The 16,375-nt window shown below is 34.5% G+C and overlaps 1 protein-coding gene across 3 annotated transcripts in view; it reads right to left on the reverse strand.

Annotated features, from left to right (window-relative positions):
- Nucleotides 1–286: 286 nt before the first annotated feature.
- DACH1 (dachshund family transcription factor 1) overlaps nucleotides 287–16,375 on the reverse strand; it is a 456,626-nt gene continuing 440,537 nt past the window's right edge. For all 3 annotated transcript variants that reach the window (XR_014070377.1, XM_081546705.1, XM_081546703.1), the window contains one exon: nucleotides 287–2,995. Coding sequence is in view for 2 of the 3 variants with exons in the window: in XM_081546705.1 (XP_081402831.1) it covers nucleotides 2,958–2,995 (38 nt within the window). In the remaining variant the exon portion in view is untranslated. The remainder of the gene's footprint in view (nucleotides 2,996–16,375) is intronic.

The following is a 16,375-nucleotide window of genomic DNA, read 5'->3' on the forward strand; positions in this document are numbered from 1 at the left end:
ATATGTGGGCAGTTTGCTTAGCTGGCAAGAAACAAAATATGGAAAATCTGCTTGTTAAACAATAACTACAGAGTGTGCTGTTATGATGTTTTTCACCGCAGTAATTCATATTAGAGATAGAAGCAGTTGCATGTTAAATAAAATCACTGAGCATTGTTTCCTTCATATTGTAAAGAGCTGACTTATGTTGTTTTTAGATGCCTCCCATTAGAAAGTAAATATTCCTTCAATGCTATGCATTTCACAAAATTTAATAAAGATGAACTATAAATAAAGTCACTGGGATATTTCAGACAGTTTTATTAGGAGATTGTTGAAAAGAAAAAGAAAATTAAATACAATAACAGTAAACGTGGTTCTCACATTGAAACCAGGCTCAAAGAACTAGGCTACCATAGAAAAATTTCCAATTCTTGCATTATGATGTAAAAACAGATTTTTGTACAGATTTTGTACAACAAAATTCGTAATAACCTTTTATCATTTTTAGAAAACTTTAAATATATAGATAAAAATAGACAATTTTCATAGGTCCTACATGAAGATGAGTATGTTCTGTTTCAAGGGCTTGCATAGAGCGCAAATGTGGTTATAATATAGAACAACTAGACATTAATAATTTTAGGATTACAAAAGCATGGAAACCATAAAATGGGCACAATTTTACTTATTTAAACCAAAAAATGAATTTTAAACCAACCTGTATAACTAACAAAGGGGAAAAAACTTAAGTTACAGACTTAAAATAACATTTCTTGACTTGTAATATTTACAACATGTTAGTAAGATTCTCTCTTAGCATATAGCTGATAGCTTTTTTTTTTATTCCTTTCTAAAATTTCCTTTTATAGTGAACCAAACACTAAAGCATTCTCAAAGGTCTGGAAAATATGTATTTTAAAACTATTTAACCTACTTAACAGGTGACTCTATGCAAGAAGCAGAGCAATGGCTGATTACTACTTATGGAAGTTGTGGGCTTTTAAAAAAAAACTTTCAAAAAATGTATGATTCAAAAGGTTGCCACAAGTCCCTCTGATTTTAAGTGTTATAATCCTTTAAAGACTGCATACAGGGAAAAACAAGAGATACATACAACAAGGAATAAATCTCTTGTGTTCAAATAACAAAAGATGTTTATGGAAGAACTATGCTTAGAAAACCAAGTTTCTATAAAGCACTTACTAACAGTGTTTTAAATAAAAATATTGCTCCCTTTTAAGCAAGCTAAAAATAGGAACTGCATATATAACCTTTTTATTGTATTAAAAATGGCCTTAGCTGGTTAATAGCGAACTACACAAAAGAAATATGTTTCAGTATTGCAAGGAAGACCTAAAAACTATAGAAGCTTAGTGCCAGTGTATCTATAATGTTAATTTCTTAACCAAATCATTAATAGCCAATGAGAACTATCTTTAAACATTTTTAAGCTAGTTTCCTTGGCCATTCAAGATTTTGCTATTTTTGGTAATAAATAACGTTACAATCACAAAATTTTAAGATGACAGCAAAATCATAAAATGTCCAGCAACTGCACTGACTCGTGATTTCAGTCTTTAAAGGTGTAACTCCAAGTATGTAAAAACAAAGAGAAGGTAACTTCAGCATGTAATAAGCACTGTTTGCAGCTTGACTTCCAGTTATCTGCACAAAAGTGAAAACACATATGGTAACTCTCAAGAAGACAGTGAAAATAACACATAGGCACCCTTCCCTCTGACCAGGGTGGGAAGCACAACACATTTGAACTTTATCACTCAGCGCTACATGGTATTGGACTGATACATCAAGGATCAAGAGTTTGTTAGGTTTTGTCTTTCAGCAACATTAACATAATATGACATTAACATATAAAAATATTTCTGGTGTTTTGATTTACTATTCAGCCACAATCCATTCTCAATAGTGCAGTTTGGGGCACTAACTAGGGTTCAATATACAAATAAAAGTGGCTGACAGAGTTCTGTTGTCACCAGATGCATAAGATCTCATTCGTTAATACTGTGACTCCAGACAAATATTTACATGCCTGCATGCGTTAAAACCAGAAAGGTGTCTTTCTGACCAACAGGGTGACAAAACATATTTTCTAAAATTTTCGTTTTCCTAAACTCTAGTATACTACTGCATACATAATACCTTCCTTGTATGTTTTATGTTTATATACTGTACATGTGACCAACAGTTTGAAGAAGAAGCATCCTGATCATTTTAAGTTCTATATACCACTACCAGTTTGGAATGAAAACATGTTACATTTATGTATTTCTTAAGGTAAAAAGACCTTCAGTGAAAGCTTTTGGCTTATATCCAATGCTTCTTTTCAGATATGCAAAATGTTATTTCACGGGGTTGTTGTCAATATCCATTTGTTGGTCTTTTGGAAAGTACGTGAGACAAAAATCTTCATGAGAAAAACCACAGTTAGAGAGTTTAAAATAGAATGTAACAGAATATTACTCTGTGATTTACTGATTTTTTAGGAATCCTCTACGTCCTCTACAAGTTCATTTCAAAGTGTTCTTGCTGGTTTCTGGAGGACATAATTCTGTAAGTCTAGGTGACCAGTGCTACAAGAGTCTTGATGTGCTCAGATACAGAATTTTCAGAAGAGGAAAATGGTTCATTCCATTAAAAAAACAAAGGTAGGTCTTATTCAGACTTGCTTTTAAACTCTGTATACAAGTGTCCAGCAGCAAAGTTGCAGTTATTAACTGTATGAAGTTTGATACTTGTACATTTACAAACATTCTCAGGTCTCTGGTATGAACCACAGATGAAAATCAATAAAGGAAAACCTTTTTTTGTAGAATACTTAAACTTTTAAAGAACATTAATACACAAAATTGAGGAAGTTCCCTTAAAAGGACTTTATTTTTTTCCAAACTTTCCAATGGCGAATGTCTGACTGCAGAGTTCTTTACTATAACATGGGTTTCTTCAACAGGAAAGATTCAGTACATGACAGTAGTTTTCAAATACAGTCTTCCATCTAAAAATGAACAACAAAAAGTAATTATATGACATCTTGGAGATAAATGTGAAAATAAATACTACGCAACCCGATATAAAATTTGTGGGTTTTATTCTATATTCACTTACTTAGGAAGTAACATTTTTCACATATTCTCAAAGTTAATTTCATAATTACATCGAGTTTATAAGTTTGAAAAGAATACAACATTTCAAATTCTCATAATTTTGATATCAGTACAGAGCACTCAGAAAATAGGTAAGAGTATGTGTGTGTGTTTTACTGATATGCAAAACTAGTTGATTTCTGTTGAATGACAATTACTTCCTCCAAGCTTGCAGAACCAATTTTTTTCTGGATGCACTCAGATATATCTCCATTATGAAAGACTAAGCTTCCATCTTATTCCTTAGAGGTGTTGTTAAATATACCATGTAATGCAACTCTTGTGCACACTTGTTGATATTTATATGAAAGTCATCCAGGTTATTTCACCAATATCAATGAACTATAATCTTTCCACCTTGAAGTGAGATTAATAGAATAATTAAATGTTAAGATGCAAATATATTACTCAGTTTTTACCAGTTGAGAAACACAGCTACGTGAAAAAGAAAAGTAAATTAAATTTTCAGTAAATCTACTAGAATGAAGCATAAATAAGAAATTAAAAATCCAGAGGAAAACCAAAGCAAAACATACCTATTACCCTCTCAACTGTCCACTTTATGGTGTGGTTTAAACTTTGGAAATATTTGTATAACATGTTTAAATTTCACATAATTTAATATCTATAGTAGGAGGTTTATAGAAAAGTAAAGTTTTCAAACATCTGAAAAACGCTTATTGCAGTGCAAGTGTTTGCAAAATGTCTGGTAACTTTAAGCATTAATACAAAAGGGACTAGAAATAAACTACAGTGATTTAGGAAACCCTCTAAATATTTGTAGATCTCACCTTCAACATTAAGCTAATTGAGTGCTTATACATAATCTGTGGTAATTAGTAAGTAACTTAAAACCAATGTTAAACCATTTTTCTGCTTCAAAGAAATATTGATGTACTTAAATTGTATATTCCTACCACATGTTTTAGCTTTGCCTGCAGGATATTATGAACTCTGTTTGGCTTATTGATATAATCTGAGCACCCAGTGTATGTTCAATAAGTATGGGTTTGAATGAACAAATGAATGAACAAATAAGATATAATTTTCATGTGGTTTATATATACAAAGTAGATAGATAAGCCCAAATCAACCTAATAAACTAATATTATAAAAAATTAAAAAAATAAAGCTTCAGTTTTTCATATTCTTAGTATCATGTATCTAAAAATTAGAAGTTTTAATAGATATTTTTGATAATGATTTTTACTAAGTAAAGCAACTAAATGGTTTTAAAATCTAGTAATAGAAATTATAGAAATAACCAAAGAAGTAAAATATTGATGCTTTTAACCAAAATTTTCTAATTGTTAGTCTTTATTTAATTTAACCCTACTTTTCTTTCCTTCCAATTTATCTCTATATTTCTATCATTCATGTATTCACTTATGTTGAAGATATCATTCTCATTCTTTTTTTTTTTTAATAGACAATGTTTCCTAGGATTAGACAGGGGAGGAGAAACATTTGTTTTCAAAATTCAAATTTCATTCAGTGAAGTCATTCAAAATACTCGTGGAAAAGAAATGATTTACTCAAAATTAACATTTCAAGATTATGAATTCTTAGAAGTCTTTTTCCATTAAAGAAAAAAATTAAAGTCTTAAAGATTATTTTCTAATCTTCTGTGATACCTATAGCATATTAGGTGAAGGAATGCAGTAGCAAAGAATGGTTATATAAAAATCATTCATTAATCATGAATCATTGTATGTTTGCACATTGTTTTAAGGAGAAGGAAACGGCAACTCACTCCAGTAGAATTGCCTGGAGAATCTCATGGACAGGGGAGCCTGGTGAGCTACTGTCCATGGGATGGCAAAGAGCCGGACACGACTGGGCACACAGCACACACATTGTTTTAAAAGATCCACTAGCCAAATTCTTCATCCAGGTTCTATATAACTGGCATTGAGTTTCTTCTCTAATCTTATCTGTCACCCCTCTCCCTCATGCAGTGACCCTGTCACACACCAAGCTCTGTGCTGCTGAAGTCCGTTATTCCTTCTAGAAGCTTCAAAATAAGTACCTCCTTCTTCTCTGGTCGCATTGCTCTCAGTGTCAAATGTTAAACTTTTGGAGAAATTAATTAATGAACATGATTATGTTCTAAAAATAATTCCTTTAGCATTTAGAGATCTTAAAGTCTATCTGAAACTAAATTTTAAAACAAAAATATATACATTAAAAATATAACAGAATAATTTTGTAAGATTTTTATTGCAGCCATACACAAAATATGTTTATAAAAATTATAAACTTTATATTTATGTGCTCAGTATTTAGTCTACTATAACAATTACTTTTAATAAATCTGTCTCTCAAATTTTTGACTCATGTTCATAACAGGTGGAAAGCATCAAGTATTAAAAATACTGGCTATAAAATAGATTCCAATTGCTATAGTCAAGGCATTTCCATGGTTCAATAATACTTAGATATCACAGATTATCTGCCTTAGAATTAACTGGAAATAGAAATTTGTCAGGCACAGACAGACTCTAGAAGAGTAACTCTCTCTCCCTTTGTCTACAGAGCCTAACTTTGAAGCAATTCTACTTTATAATTTTGTCATATTTATTAAAATGTTTTATTTAGTCACTAAGTCGTGTTCATGGACTCCTTGTGACCCCATGGACTGCAGCCTGTTAAACTCTTCTGTCCATGAGATTTCCCAGGCAAAAATACTGGAGTGGGTTGCCATTTCCTTTTTCAGGGGATCTTCCCCACCCAGGGATCAAATTCCCATCTCCTGCATTGCAGGAATATTGTCTCCCACTGAGCCACCAGGGAAGCCCTTATTGACACATACTTATGGATAAATCAGAATCTGTAAGGAAAAAAAGTTTTAAGTAATTTTATGTTGTTCTTGAGAAGTTATATTGACCTGCTAATCTACAGCAAATAATCGCATATGGATGTACCCAGAGAGCTAACAGCAGGCTTCTAAGTTATGGGACTATAGGTCTATCTCAGGCCTCCGATAACAAACCACCTCAGAGCAAGCTGAATGGCAAGGGTGCTAGAAAAAATACATGGGCCCATAATTCAAACTGTGCCATGGTTTTATGTTATGTAATAAGTATTTCAATACTCTGTCCTTGCCTGACTCTTCAAACAGCAGGCAAAGTGATGGAGCCCTAGAGAAGGCCCTAAAAAAAAAGCTACAGGATGGAGATTATTGGCTGCTGCTGCTAAGTCGCTTCTGTTGTGGCCGACTCTGTGCGACCCCATAGACAGCAGCCCACCAGGCTCCGCTGTCCCTGGGATTCTCCAGGCAAGAACACTGGAGTGGGTTGCCATTTCCTTCTCCAGTGCATGAAAGGGAAAAGTGAAAGTGAAGTTGCTCAGTCATGTCCGACTCTTCGCGACCCCATGGACTGTAGTCTACCAGGCTCCTCCATCCCTGGGATTTTCCAGGCAAGAGTACTGGAGTGGGGTGCCATTGCCTTCTCCGGGAGATTATTGGAACTTCTGAGTATTTTCATGGCTAAGACTTCATTATTCAGAGGTGTGTTATTTGCATTTAGAAACTCAGAGGCTTATTCATGTTTTGTTTTCATGGCTGTCCATTGTACATTATACTACATTTCTAACTAGATAATCTCACATTTACTCATTTCCTATATCATCTTTATTTCTGTATTTCTTGGCCACAGAGAAATATTTTTCCTGATGCTAAGCATCGTTTATGAAACAATCATTCCCTGATATTTCAACTGGGTAAGAATTCTTTTAAGATCAAATCAACTGGATATAGGAGCTTCACCGGTAATGCTAGTGGTAAAGAACTAGCTTGCCAACGCAGGAGACTTAAGAGATGAAGGTTCAATCCCTGGGTCTGGAAGATCCCCTGGAGAAGGGCATGGCAACCCACTCCTGCCTAGAGAATCCCATGGACAGAAGAGCCTGGCAGGCTACAGTCCATAGGTTTGCACAGTCAGACACAACTGAAGCGACTTAGCATGCAAATTGGAAATAAAGATAGTAATAATTATGAACAGCATAGATAATATTTTCTGAGAGTCTATTGTGTTCTGAGAGTCTGTTGTGTTCAGGGCACTTTACAGATTTCAAATCTAAACTTTTCAACAACTCAACAAAAAAAGTATTCTTAGTGCCTTTTACAATTAGGCTATTAAAGCCTAAAAAATTTAAGTTATCCTGCACATTTTCAAAGAACTATCAAATAGATATGCAATGAATTGATATTTTCTTGAATCCACATCTATTCCATTATGTCATTTCCTCTAAAAAGCAATTGGAAGATTACTGGAGGAAATACATTGACTTTGATGCAGAGGAAGGGATTGAATCTTAGACACCTTGATACCATCAGTCTCCCTGTTTTGTAAATCTGTTCTCACCATTTTCTCAGACAACAGAGGTTTCCTTTTAGTATGCAAAGTCTCAACTGAACAACTGGAAATCAGAACTAGAATTCTTATAGTTTGGTTTCAGAGCAAATATCTTCCTTTGACACAATGATTATTTGCTTTTGTAAGGGAGGCTGATATGACAGAAAAATCGTCAAGCGGCACTTTGTGCATGGGAGTACTTAATTAAAAAATCTCTTCTAATTAAAAGCATGTGGGAGTAGGGATTGAATGAAACTATTTAAATTACAAATTCCTTTAATAGTTCCAAAGTTCATTGTGATTTGATGCTTACAGCTCTAATTTGGTGAATAAGTAAGCATCTAGATCACTGAATAGTTTATTGTAGGTATGAATTTTTGTATGCTGCTTACTGTTATTATGCAGATTTAGATCTACAGATGAGTTAAAGAAAACATTTTAAATTCCTGATAAATATGGATCTCATGTTTTAATCTAGTTCTGTTTTGTGTTTGTGAATTATATTTACTTTTTAAATTTAATTTTTATTTTATGTTAGAGTACTGTTGATTTACAATGTTGTGTTAGGATCAGGTGTACAGCAAAGTGATTCAGTTATACATATACACTGCTTTAATATTTTGTACCTATTATTATATGTAGTTATTTATAACATCTAATACATATAATACATAGACTAATACATAGACAGATATAGAATTTAGCTCATATTCCATATATGAAACTGAAGTATTAAATAGTTTGATCATTTATTTTAAAAAGCTAATGAAGTTTGTTCAACACCAATCACGATATATGATGAGATTTTATTACAAATTGGAACAATTTCAAATTGCTTAGCTGGATGACACCAGAAATCCAATGCTTTCATGGAAACATTAACAAGGGACTGTGTCACTGAAGAGTATTACTCAGTATGCAGATAGGTGTATATTCCAGTTTGGAATAGAACTCCCTTGAAAACATACACAAGGATCTCTTCTTTTTTTTTTTTTTTTTTTTTTGCACAAAGAGATTAATAAATTACATTTCTGTTAGGAAGTAGCTTTATTAAAAATAGCATCTATTTGATCAAAACTTATATCCAGACACTTGTAATTGAATGAAGTTTGCTGCTTTCACAAAAAAGTTGTATGTGCCCATATCTTACTACTCCAGAGCTGAGAAAAATATGAATATAACAGAGGCCAAACATATAAGATCACTTATCTAGAACGTTTATTATTTACTTAAAGAATATCAGGCTAATGTGAAATGTAGTAGCCCTAAACTTTTCTCAACATAATGTCTTAATCATATATAGAAAGGGAAACCAAGCAATGAAAAATGTTAATGATTCATGTGATATTTGATAAGACAACGAAAGGAAGTCAAAATAAAAGCAAGCAAACAGAAACAGATGGGAAGGATCTTTGTCAAGTCATAACCCCTCTTCTAAAACCCCTAAAGGAAGAAGCTAATTAAAGAAAATATTGTTTCTTGCTTTTTTTATATAATTTTATATTTAGAGTAAGAACATTCTGCTACTGCTGAGGCAAAGAAGCAGAGACAGAAAGTCTACATTTAACATGAAAAATATTTTAAGAGAGATTGATGTTCAGCACAAGCTCTTTTACAAGAGGATACTGAGTAAATATCATTTCTTCTCATAAAATGCAGATAATAACAGTATAAGTGATTTCCAGAAGTTATGGTCAAGGTTGTGTTCAAATATGATGAAAAGGCAAAAACCGAAGAAGTGGCAACAGATTTTGAATTTTAAAAATTTCAGGGTGACAGTTGCAGAACCCGAGGCCCACAAAGTTGAGTGAAAATGAGAAAGGACTGGACATCAGATCCCTTTTGAACGCTTACTTATAAGCACCTGGTGCCATTCTAGAGAGTGGGCACAGACTATGTGTAAGAAGGCACCAGAAGCAGGGTATCTTATATAGAAGCCGAACATACTAGTACAGGCAGTAGGTAGCGGATTACCTAATGGACCAAAATGGCCCAGCTCATTTGAAATCAGAGTAGATAATATTGTGTTTATTACAAAGTTAGTATGAAGTAAAGCTCTTGATTGTGGCTAACATTGTAAACAATTTTATAAACAAGAACTGCTTTTTATATATTTTTCAGTTTTCTTCAAAGAAGAAAGTAGATGAGAACATCTTCTAGTTTAAAACATGCTCCGAGAATAGAAGATTATCTAAAGTTACTATACATACGGTAAAAGGTAACTACATTTTTAAACAAAAACAATAAAAATAAATCCCTCTCTACAAGTGAAGAAACTTTTGTTAGACTCTAGGTAAGTCTTCACAGGTGGCGCTAGTGGTAAAGAACCCACCTGCCAATGCAGGAGACATGAGACACAGGTCTGATCACTGGGTCAGGAAGATCCCCTGGAGGAGGGGGTCTTCCTGAACCCACTCCAGTATTTTTGCTTGGACAATCCCATGGACAGAGGAGCCTGGTGGGCTACAGTCCATAAGGTCGCAAAGGGTCGAACACTACTAAAGCGACTTAGCACGAAGGTACCAAGCACACTTATAGGGGGAGAGACTAGAACTTTGACAGTTTGACGAACTGAAGCAGGTGGAATTAGACTTGAGGTATTGGAGCTAGAAGGAAACATCACTGGGTAGCCTGATCTAATCATACATTCTGTTTAAATGGGAAAGTAAACAGACAAACCAGTAATGAGAGTTGAGCTTAAAAATGTGGAGAGAAGGCATTTGAAGATGTACAGATGTCTATGGTTAACCTTAGCAAGCTTGGAGTTATTTAGTCAACTCCAGCCCTGGGCAAAATAATTTTTCCAAATGACTAGTCAGTTTAAAGTATCTCAGTTCTTCTGAGAAATTATATTCTTATTGTAGGTCTCTTAAAGAGTCCCTTTGCTTGAATTTCATCAGTGTCAACTATTTACTGCTTGTCTTTTCACCAAGAACCAGGCAATCTATGCTTAATGTTAAAAAATTAGCCCTCTATCAAAATGTTTTAGCTGTGAATGATCAGCCTATATTCATGGAGATAAGATTTGGATCCTATACATTGTATTACTAAGACCTAAGTGTTCTTACAACACTTGCCCTAGCATCCAAACTCTTGTCCTCTGCCAAGTTATTTTTACTATGCCTATACGTCTATTTGCATATCAGTTTAGAATACACAACCTGAGTCTAATCATGAGGAAATATCAAATGCAAAATGAGAAACATTTTCTTAAGACTTTTTTCAAACATGTCAATTTTACAATTTTTTTTATAATTTTTAAAAAGCCAAGGAAATGCACACAATTGAAGAAACACAAGAGAAATTACAACTAAATATAATGTGATCTTAATTTGGATTTAGGAATGCTGTAAATGCTATAAGGGACATGATTGGGTCAAATGACAAAATTAGAGTGTCAATATCAGTTTAAATAAAAGTATTCTGTCAATGAAATAGTTATTGGGCTGATAAATACACTGTATTTATGTATAAGAGAAAAATCCTTATTTTTAATAAGTACTCCCTAAAATGTGTATGGAGAAGGCAATGGTACCCCACTCCAGTACTGTTGCCTGGAAAAGCTCATGGACGGAGGAACCTGGTAGGCTGCAGTCCATGGGGTCACTGAGAGTCGGACATGACTGAGTGACTTCACTTTCACTTTTCGCTTTCATGCATTGGAGAAGGAAATGGCAACCCACTCCAGTGTTCTTGCCTGGAGAATCCCAGGGACGGCGGAGCCTTGTGGGCTGCCGTCAATGGGGTCGCACAGAGTCGGCCATAACTGAAGCGACTTAGCAGCAGCAGCAAGAAGTTCTATTCAAATATCAGATAGTAAGGTGATGCTGGGTGATTTTCTTAATAGAGTTCTCCAGAAATACCAGGTTCAGATTCATGAAACTTATTGGACTGAGTGTGAGGATATAAGCTGGATTCTGGTCTATTGGGCCATTATGTTTGAATGGTAAATTTACAATTTCAAAGTTTATGAAGTCTACTTAACTGTCTTACTCCTTAGTTGGTGAGGGCTGTGTAGGCTAATGTGCACTTGGTATAAAGAAATTACTGTTCTGTTTAACTATTTGAAACACAGGTTATCTTTTAAAAGTTTATCAAAAACAAAAGCAAAGCATAACACAGACCTCTTTAAACTTGTGGTTTCTTTCTGTAAATAAAGGAAAATTGCTGCTAGGTCTACTTTGGTAAGGTATTTCTGCATGTGTGTTCTAATTAAGCATTCATTAATAAGAAGTGAGAATCCATCAGAGTGGTTAATGTACCAGCAAGTGAAAATGGGGTGTTTTTGCACTTAGGTTACCTTGTCCTGATTGTAAGGTGAGACCTCCCAATTTCAGCAAAGTGAAGCACAGTGAAGTATCTTATTACTTTCTCCATCCTTTTATTCATTTCTTGGAGAAAGAAAACTAAGACACAGGGATGGAAGGAAATCATTTGAGGGAATAGCTGAACCTTACTGATGATGGACTATGCTTAATAAAAATAGAAAGAAAAAAAGTGATGCCTTATTTGATAAAAATAAGATACTGCTAAAAAGGGGAGCAAGGATCTTTCAAATCAAGCATTTGATCCTTTAAAACTGCAAGAGACAGGCAAAGTTTGCAGTGAATAAATTGAGTTTTCAGAATAAATACATGTGTTTTCTCTAGGGAACAACTAAAAGTGGCAATTAGAAGGACAGTTCTTGTCAGAGTCTAGTTTTTCTTTTAAGCTTGGCCAGGGAAAAATCATCCTTTTTTTAAAAGTTTAGCATTTTTATGCTTATTTTTTATAGCATGACAAATTCAGTAATTTTAATAAAATTATATTTGTTTAGGGAAGTAATTGTGAATAAACAAAGTTCTAAATATGCAGAGCTTGATTTAACATTTAAACAATGCTAAACCGAAATGCCGTTCTAGTGCTAAACTTGACAAATGTCAAACTTCAGTGAAAGGGTGCAAATGTTTCAATAAGTATGGTAATTGTTTTAACTGAAGAAATAGTACTTTTGTAGGGAATAACTTTTTTCTACATCTCATCTGATAGAATCATCAAGTATTTAGATCATACATGGGTCAGAGCTCTAACATGTTGTACAATAACTATTAAATAAGATAGTTCTTTGCGCACTAATTCTAAAATTAACATAAGAGATCAATTTAGAGATATGTAGTGTTATAGTATAGAGAAAGATTAGCAAACAGGAAAGAAAGTGTGCTGACGGAATTGTCATATATAAAGAAAGAATATGAGAATCAGTTGAGTGTTTGTCAAACAGAGTTGATTAGGCAAGTTTCGGTAAATGTGCATTAAAACATGAACCAAGGATAAGATTACCACCAGAGACTGATGTGGACATCTAGTCTACCTTTACACACATTCTTGACTTAATGAAATATTTTAATTATATAATAGTCAGTGGGCTGATCCCATTCTTACTGGGTACCTTGACAATTTTATTTTCTATATAATCATTATGGTAGGAATCCTCTAAAATGGCTACCAATGCTCTTTGCCTCCTGGCAGTCATATCCTTGTGAGATATTTCTCCCCTTTAAGTGTGGACTTTTTCTAAGGACATACTTCTAATGAAGAGAATATGGCAAATGTGATGGAAAGTCACTTCCAAGATGCTGCTGCTGCTGCTGCTAAGTCACTTCAGTCGTGTCCGACTGTGTGCGACCCCCTAGATGCAGCCCACCAGGCTCCCCCGTTCCTGGGATTCTCCAGGCAAGAACACTGGAGTGGGTTGCCATTTCCTTCTCCAATGCATGAAAAGTGAAAAGTGAAAGTGAAGTCGCTCAGTCGTGTCTGACTCTTTGCGACCCCATGGGCTGCAGCCTACCAGGCTCCTCTGTTCATGGGATTTTCCAGGCAAGAGTACTGGAGTGGGGTGCCATTGCTTTCTCCCACTTCCAAGATGAGGCTGTAGAAACTGTGACTTTCATCTTGCTGGCAGATACTCTTTCTTTGGATCTTTTCACTTGCTTGATCTGATGAAGTAGGTTGACATGTACTGAGTTGCCTCATGGGAGGTCCATCTGACAAGGACCTGATTATGGCCTCTGGCCAATAGCCAACAAGGACCTGAGGCCCTTAGTAAAACAATCTTGAGAACATGAGGTGTGCCAACAGTGATATGACTGAGTTTGGAAGTGGAGCTTGGTTCAGTTGAGTCTAGAGATGACTGAAGCCCTTGCCAAAAGTTTTTGCAACCTGGGAGAGATCCCGAACCATAGGACCCAACTAAGCTGCTTCTAGATTTCTCATGTATAGAAACTGTGAGATAATACATGATGTATGAAGTTTTGAAGTAATTTGTTGTGTCACAATATATAATAAACACTCCAATACTTTGGCCATGTGATGTGCAATGAAGTCAACACATTGGAAAAGACCATGATTATGGGAAAGATGGCATAAATGATGGCATAAGTGGTTATTATGGGAAAGATTGGATAAGTGATGGCATCCGGTCACATCACTTCATGGCAAATAGAGGGGGAAATAATGGGAAAAGAGAGATTTATTGTTTTCGGCTTCAAAATTACTGCAGATGGTGATTGCAGCCATGAAATTAAAAGACACTTGCTCCTTGGAAGAAAAGCTATGACAAACCTAGACAGCATACTAAAAAGCAGAGACATTACTTTGCCAACATAAGTCCATCTAGTCAAAGCTATGGCTTTTCCAGTAGTTACGTATGAATGTGAGAATTGGACTATAAAGAATTCTGAGCACTGAAGAATTGATGATTTTGAACCGTGGTGTTGGAGAAGACTCTTGAGAGTCCCTTGGACTTGCAAGGAGATCAAACTAGTCAATCCTAAAGGAAATCAGTCCGAATATTCATTGGAAGGACTGATGCTGAAGCTGAAACTCCAATACTTTGGCCACCTGATGTGAAGAACTGACTCATTGGAAAAGACCCTGATGCTGAGAAAGATTGAAGGCAGGAGGAGACCAGGACGACAGAGGATGAGGTGGTTGGATGGCATCACTGACTCGATGGACATGAGTTTGAGTAAGCTCCAAGAGGTGGTGATGGACAGGGAAGCCTGGAGTGCCACAGTCCATGGAGTTGCAAAGAGTTGGACATGACTGAGCAACTGAACTGAATGAGAAAGATTGAAGGCAAAAGGAGAAGGGGATGGCAGAGGATGAGATGATTAGACAGTGCCACTTTCTCAATGGACATGAATTTGAGCAAACTCTGGGAGATTATGAAGGACAGGGGAGCCCAGTGTGCTGCAGTCCATGGGGTTTCAAAGAGTCAGACACGACTTAGCGAGTGAACAACTTCTTTTATAATCAAGGTGTGCTGGTCATTATCACAGGTGAATATGTCAGTTCTTTTGACTTACAATTTTTTAGTACATCATGGTTTGGTTTCTTTTAGAACACAGAAAGGATTGATAACCCAACTCTGGGTCATGTAGAATTCACCAAGCCAAATTCTCCCTTGTGAGTGCTCCTGCAAGCATCCCTGCATTTCAGAGAAACAGCAAAACCCAACTGTATATTTCCCAGTATGATATTTCTTGTCTTACTATATCAAATTTTTTTTTAAAAAACCTCTCTAGCCTGCTACTAATTACATAAGCTATTCTAAATCACAGAATATTTATTTTCACAATTTTAAAAGATTTGTTTTGATATTTTAAATATATATGTAAATGTATATTTGTGGAAATGGAAACTACTTATACTACCTTAGAGTAAGTTGAGTCTATTGGGAATAAAACAGATTTTCTCAAAAATTGATGATTTTATTTCATGATATAATGTGACCTTCTCAGAAATAAAGACAATAAAGTGCAATAGTCTATTTCTTACATTAAACTTGTTTCAGAATAATGATTGTATCAAATCACTTCATACAATGTGACAGAAGTAACCATCCTATGAAATTTCATAGCTCCATACTGCTGGGATTGTTACCATGTAATGAGTTTTTAAAAAGGACAAGAAAGAGAAGAAAAAACAATCTAAATCTCTCTATTAAAACCACCTAGAAATTAGACAATCATTGTAATGTCTTTCAGAATCTGTGGTTCAGTAGTGATGATTGGCCAAGTTCAATTTTTGTTATATATAATATCTTGCAACATTTGAAGCAATATTATTATATTGCATGTTTTCCAATGAAACAGAAATAATTATTTGCAAATTGATCAGTAAAATCAACAAAATAGCCACAAATAATAACAAATTAAGACACTAAATACTTTCTAAAATGGAAAGCAACAAGAACAAGACAAAATGTGTTATCACCAAAATATGCAATGCTAATAGATAAGTTTGCATTTTATAAATTATCTGTCCCTGTAAACAAAGAGTTTCTGGAAACATCTGAGCACTCTAGACTTACAATTTATGTTTAAGTTTATTAGTTTTCAATATATACTGAATTCCATGAGATTGGCAATTTTTTAATGCAGTTTCAAAAGCATAAACACAAAAACTCTACAAATAAACATATTAATATGTTATAATAAATGTGCTTATAGTTAGAAAGAAAATAAATGCTGATATATGTATATTTCATGCCCATTGTGAAATTTTGCCCTGGGTCATTGTAACATAGGCCACTATTTCCGTTAAAATTAATAGCTTGTGGCTGTGGTTACTGTCACTGTTGCCTTATTTTCTTCTCACTAGCAATTGTAACATGAATAAATTAAGTTATATCACCATGTACATCATTATATCTTGAATTAAGGTTAGATTTCAAGAAGTATTATGGATTTAAGGAACTCATCTAGAATTGCATCAAAACTCCTTATAATAAAATATTTATTTCCCTACAATAGGGACTACATATTGCTCTTAATTTCAGGGCTATTTCCTAGTGACACTTGGACATCTCAATTGTTCAGCCTATTTTATCTT

This window comes from Giraffa tippelskirchi, chromosome 12, assembly GCF_054371585.1.
Source record: "Giraffa tippelskirchi isolate mGirTip1 chromosome 12, T2T-mGirTip1v1.2.pri, whole genome shotgun sequence".
Classification (NCBI taxonomy): Eukaryota; Metazoa; Chordata; class Mammalia; order Artiodactyla; family Giraffidae; genus Giraffa; species Giraffa tippelskirchi.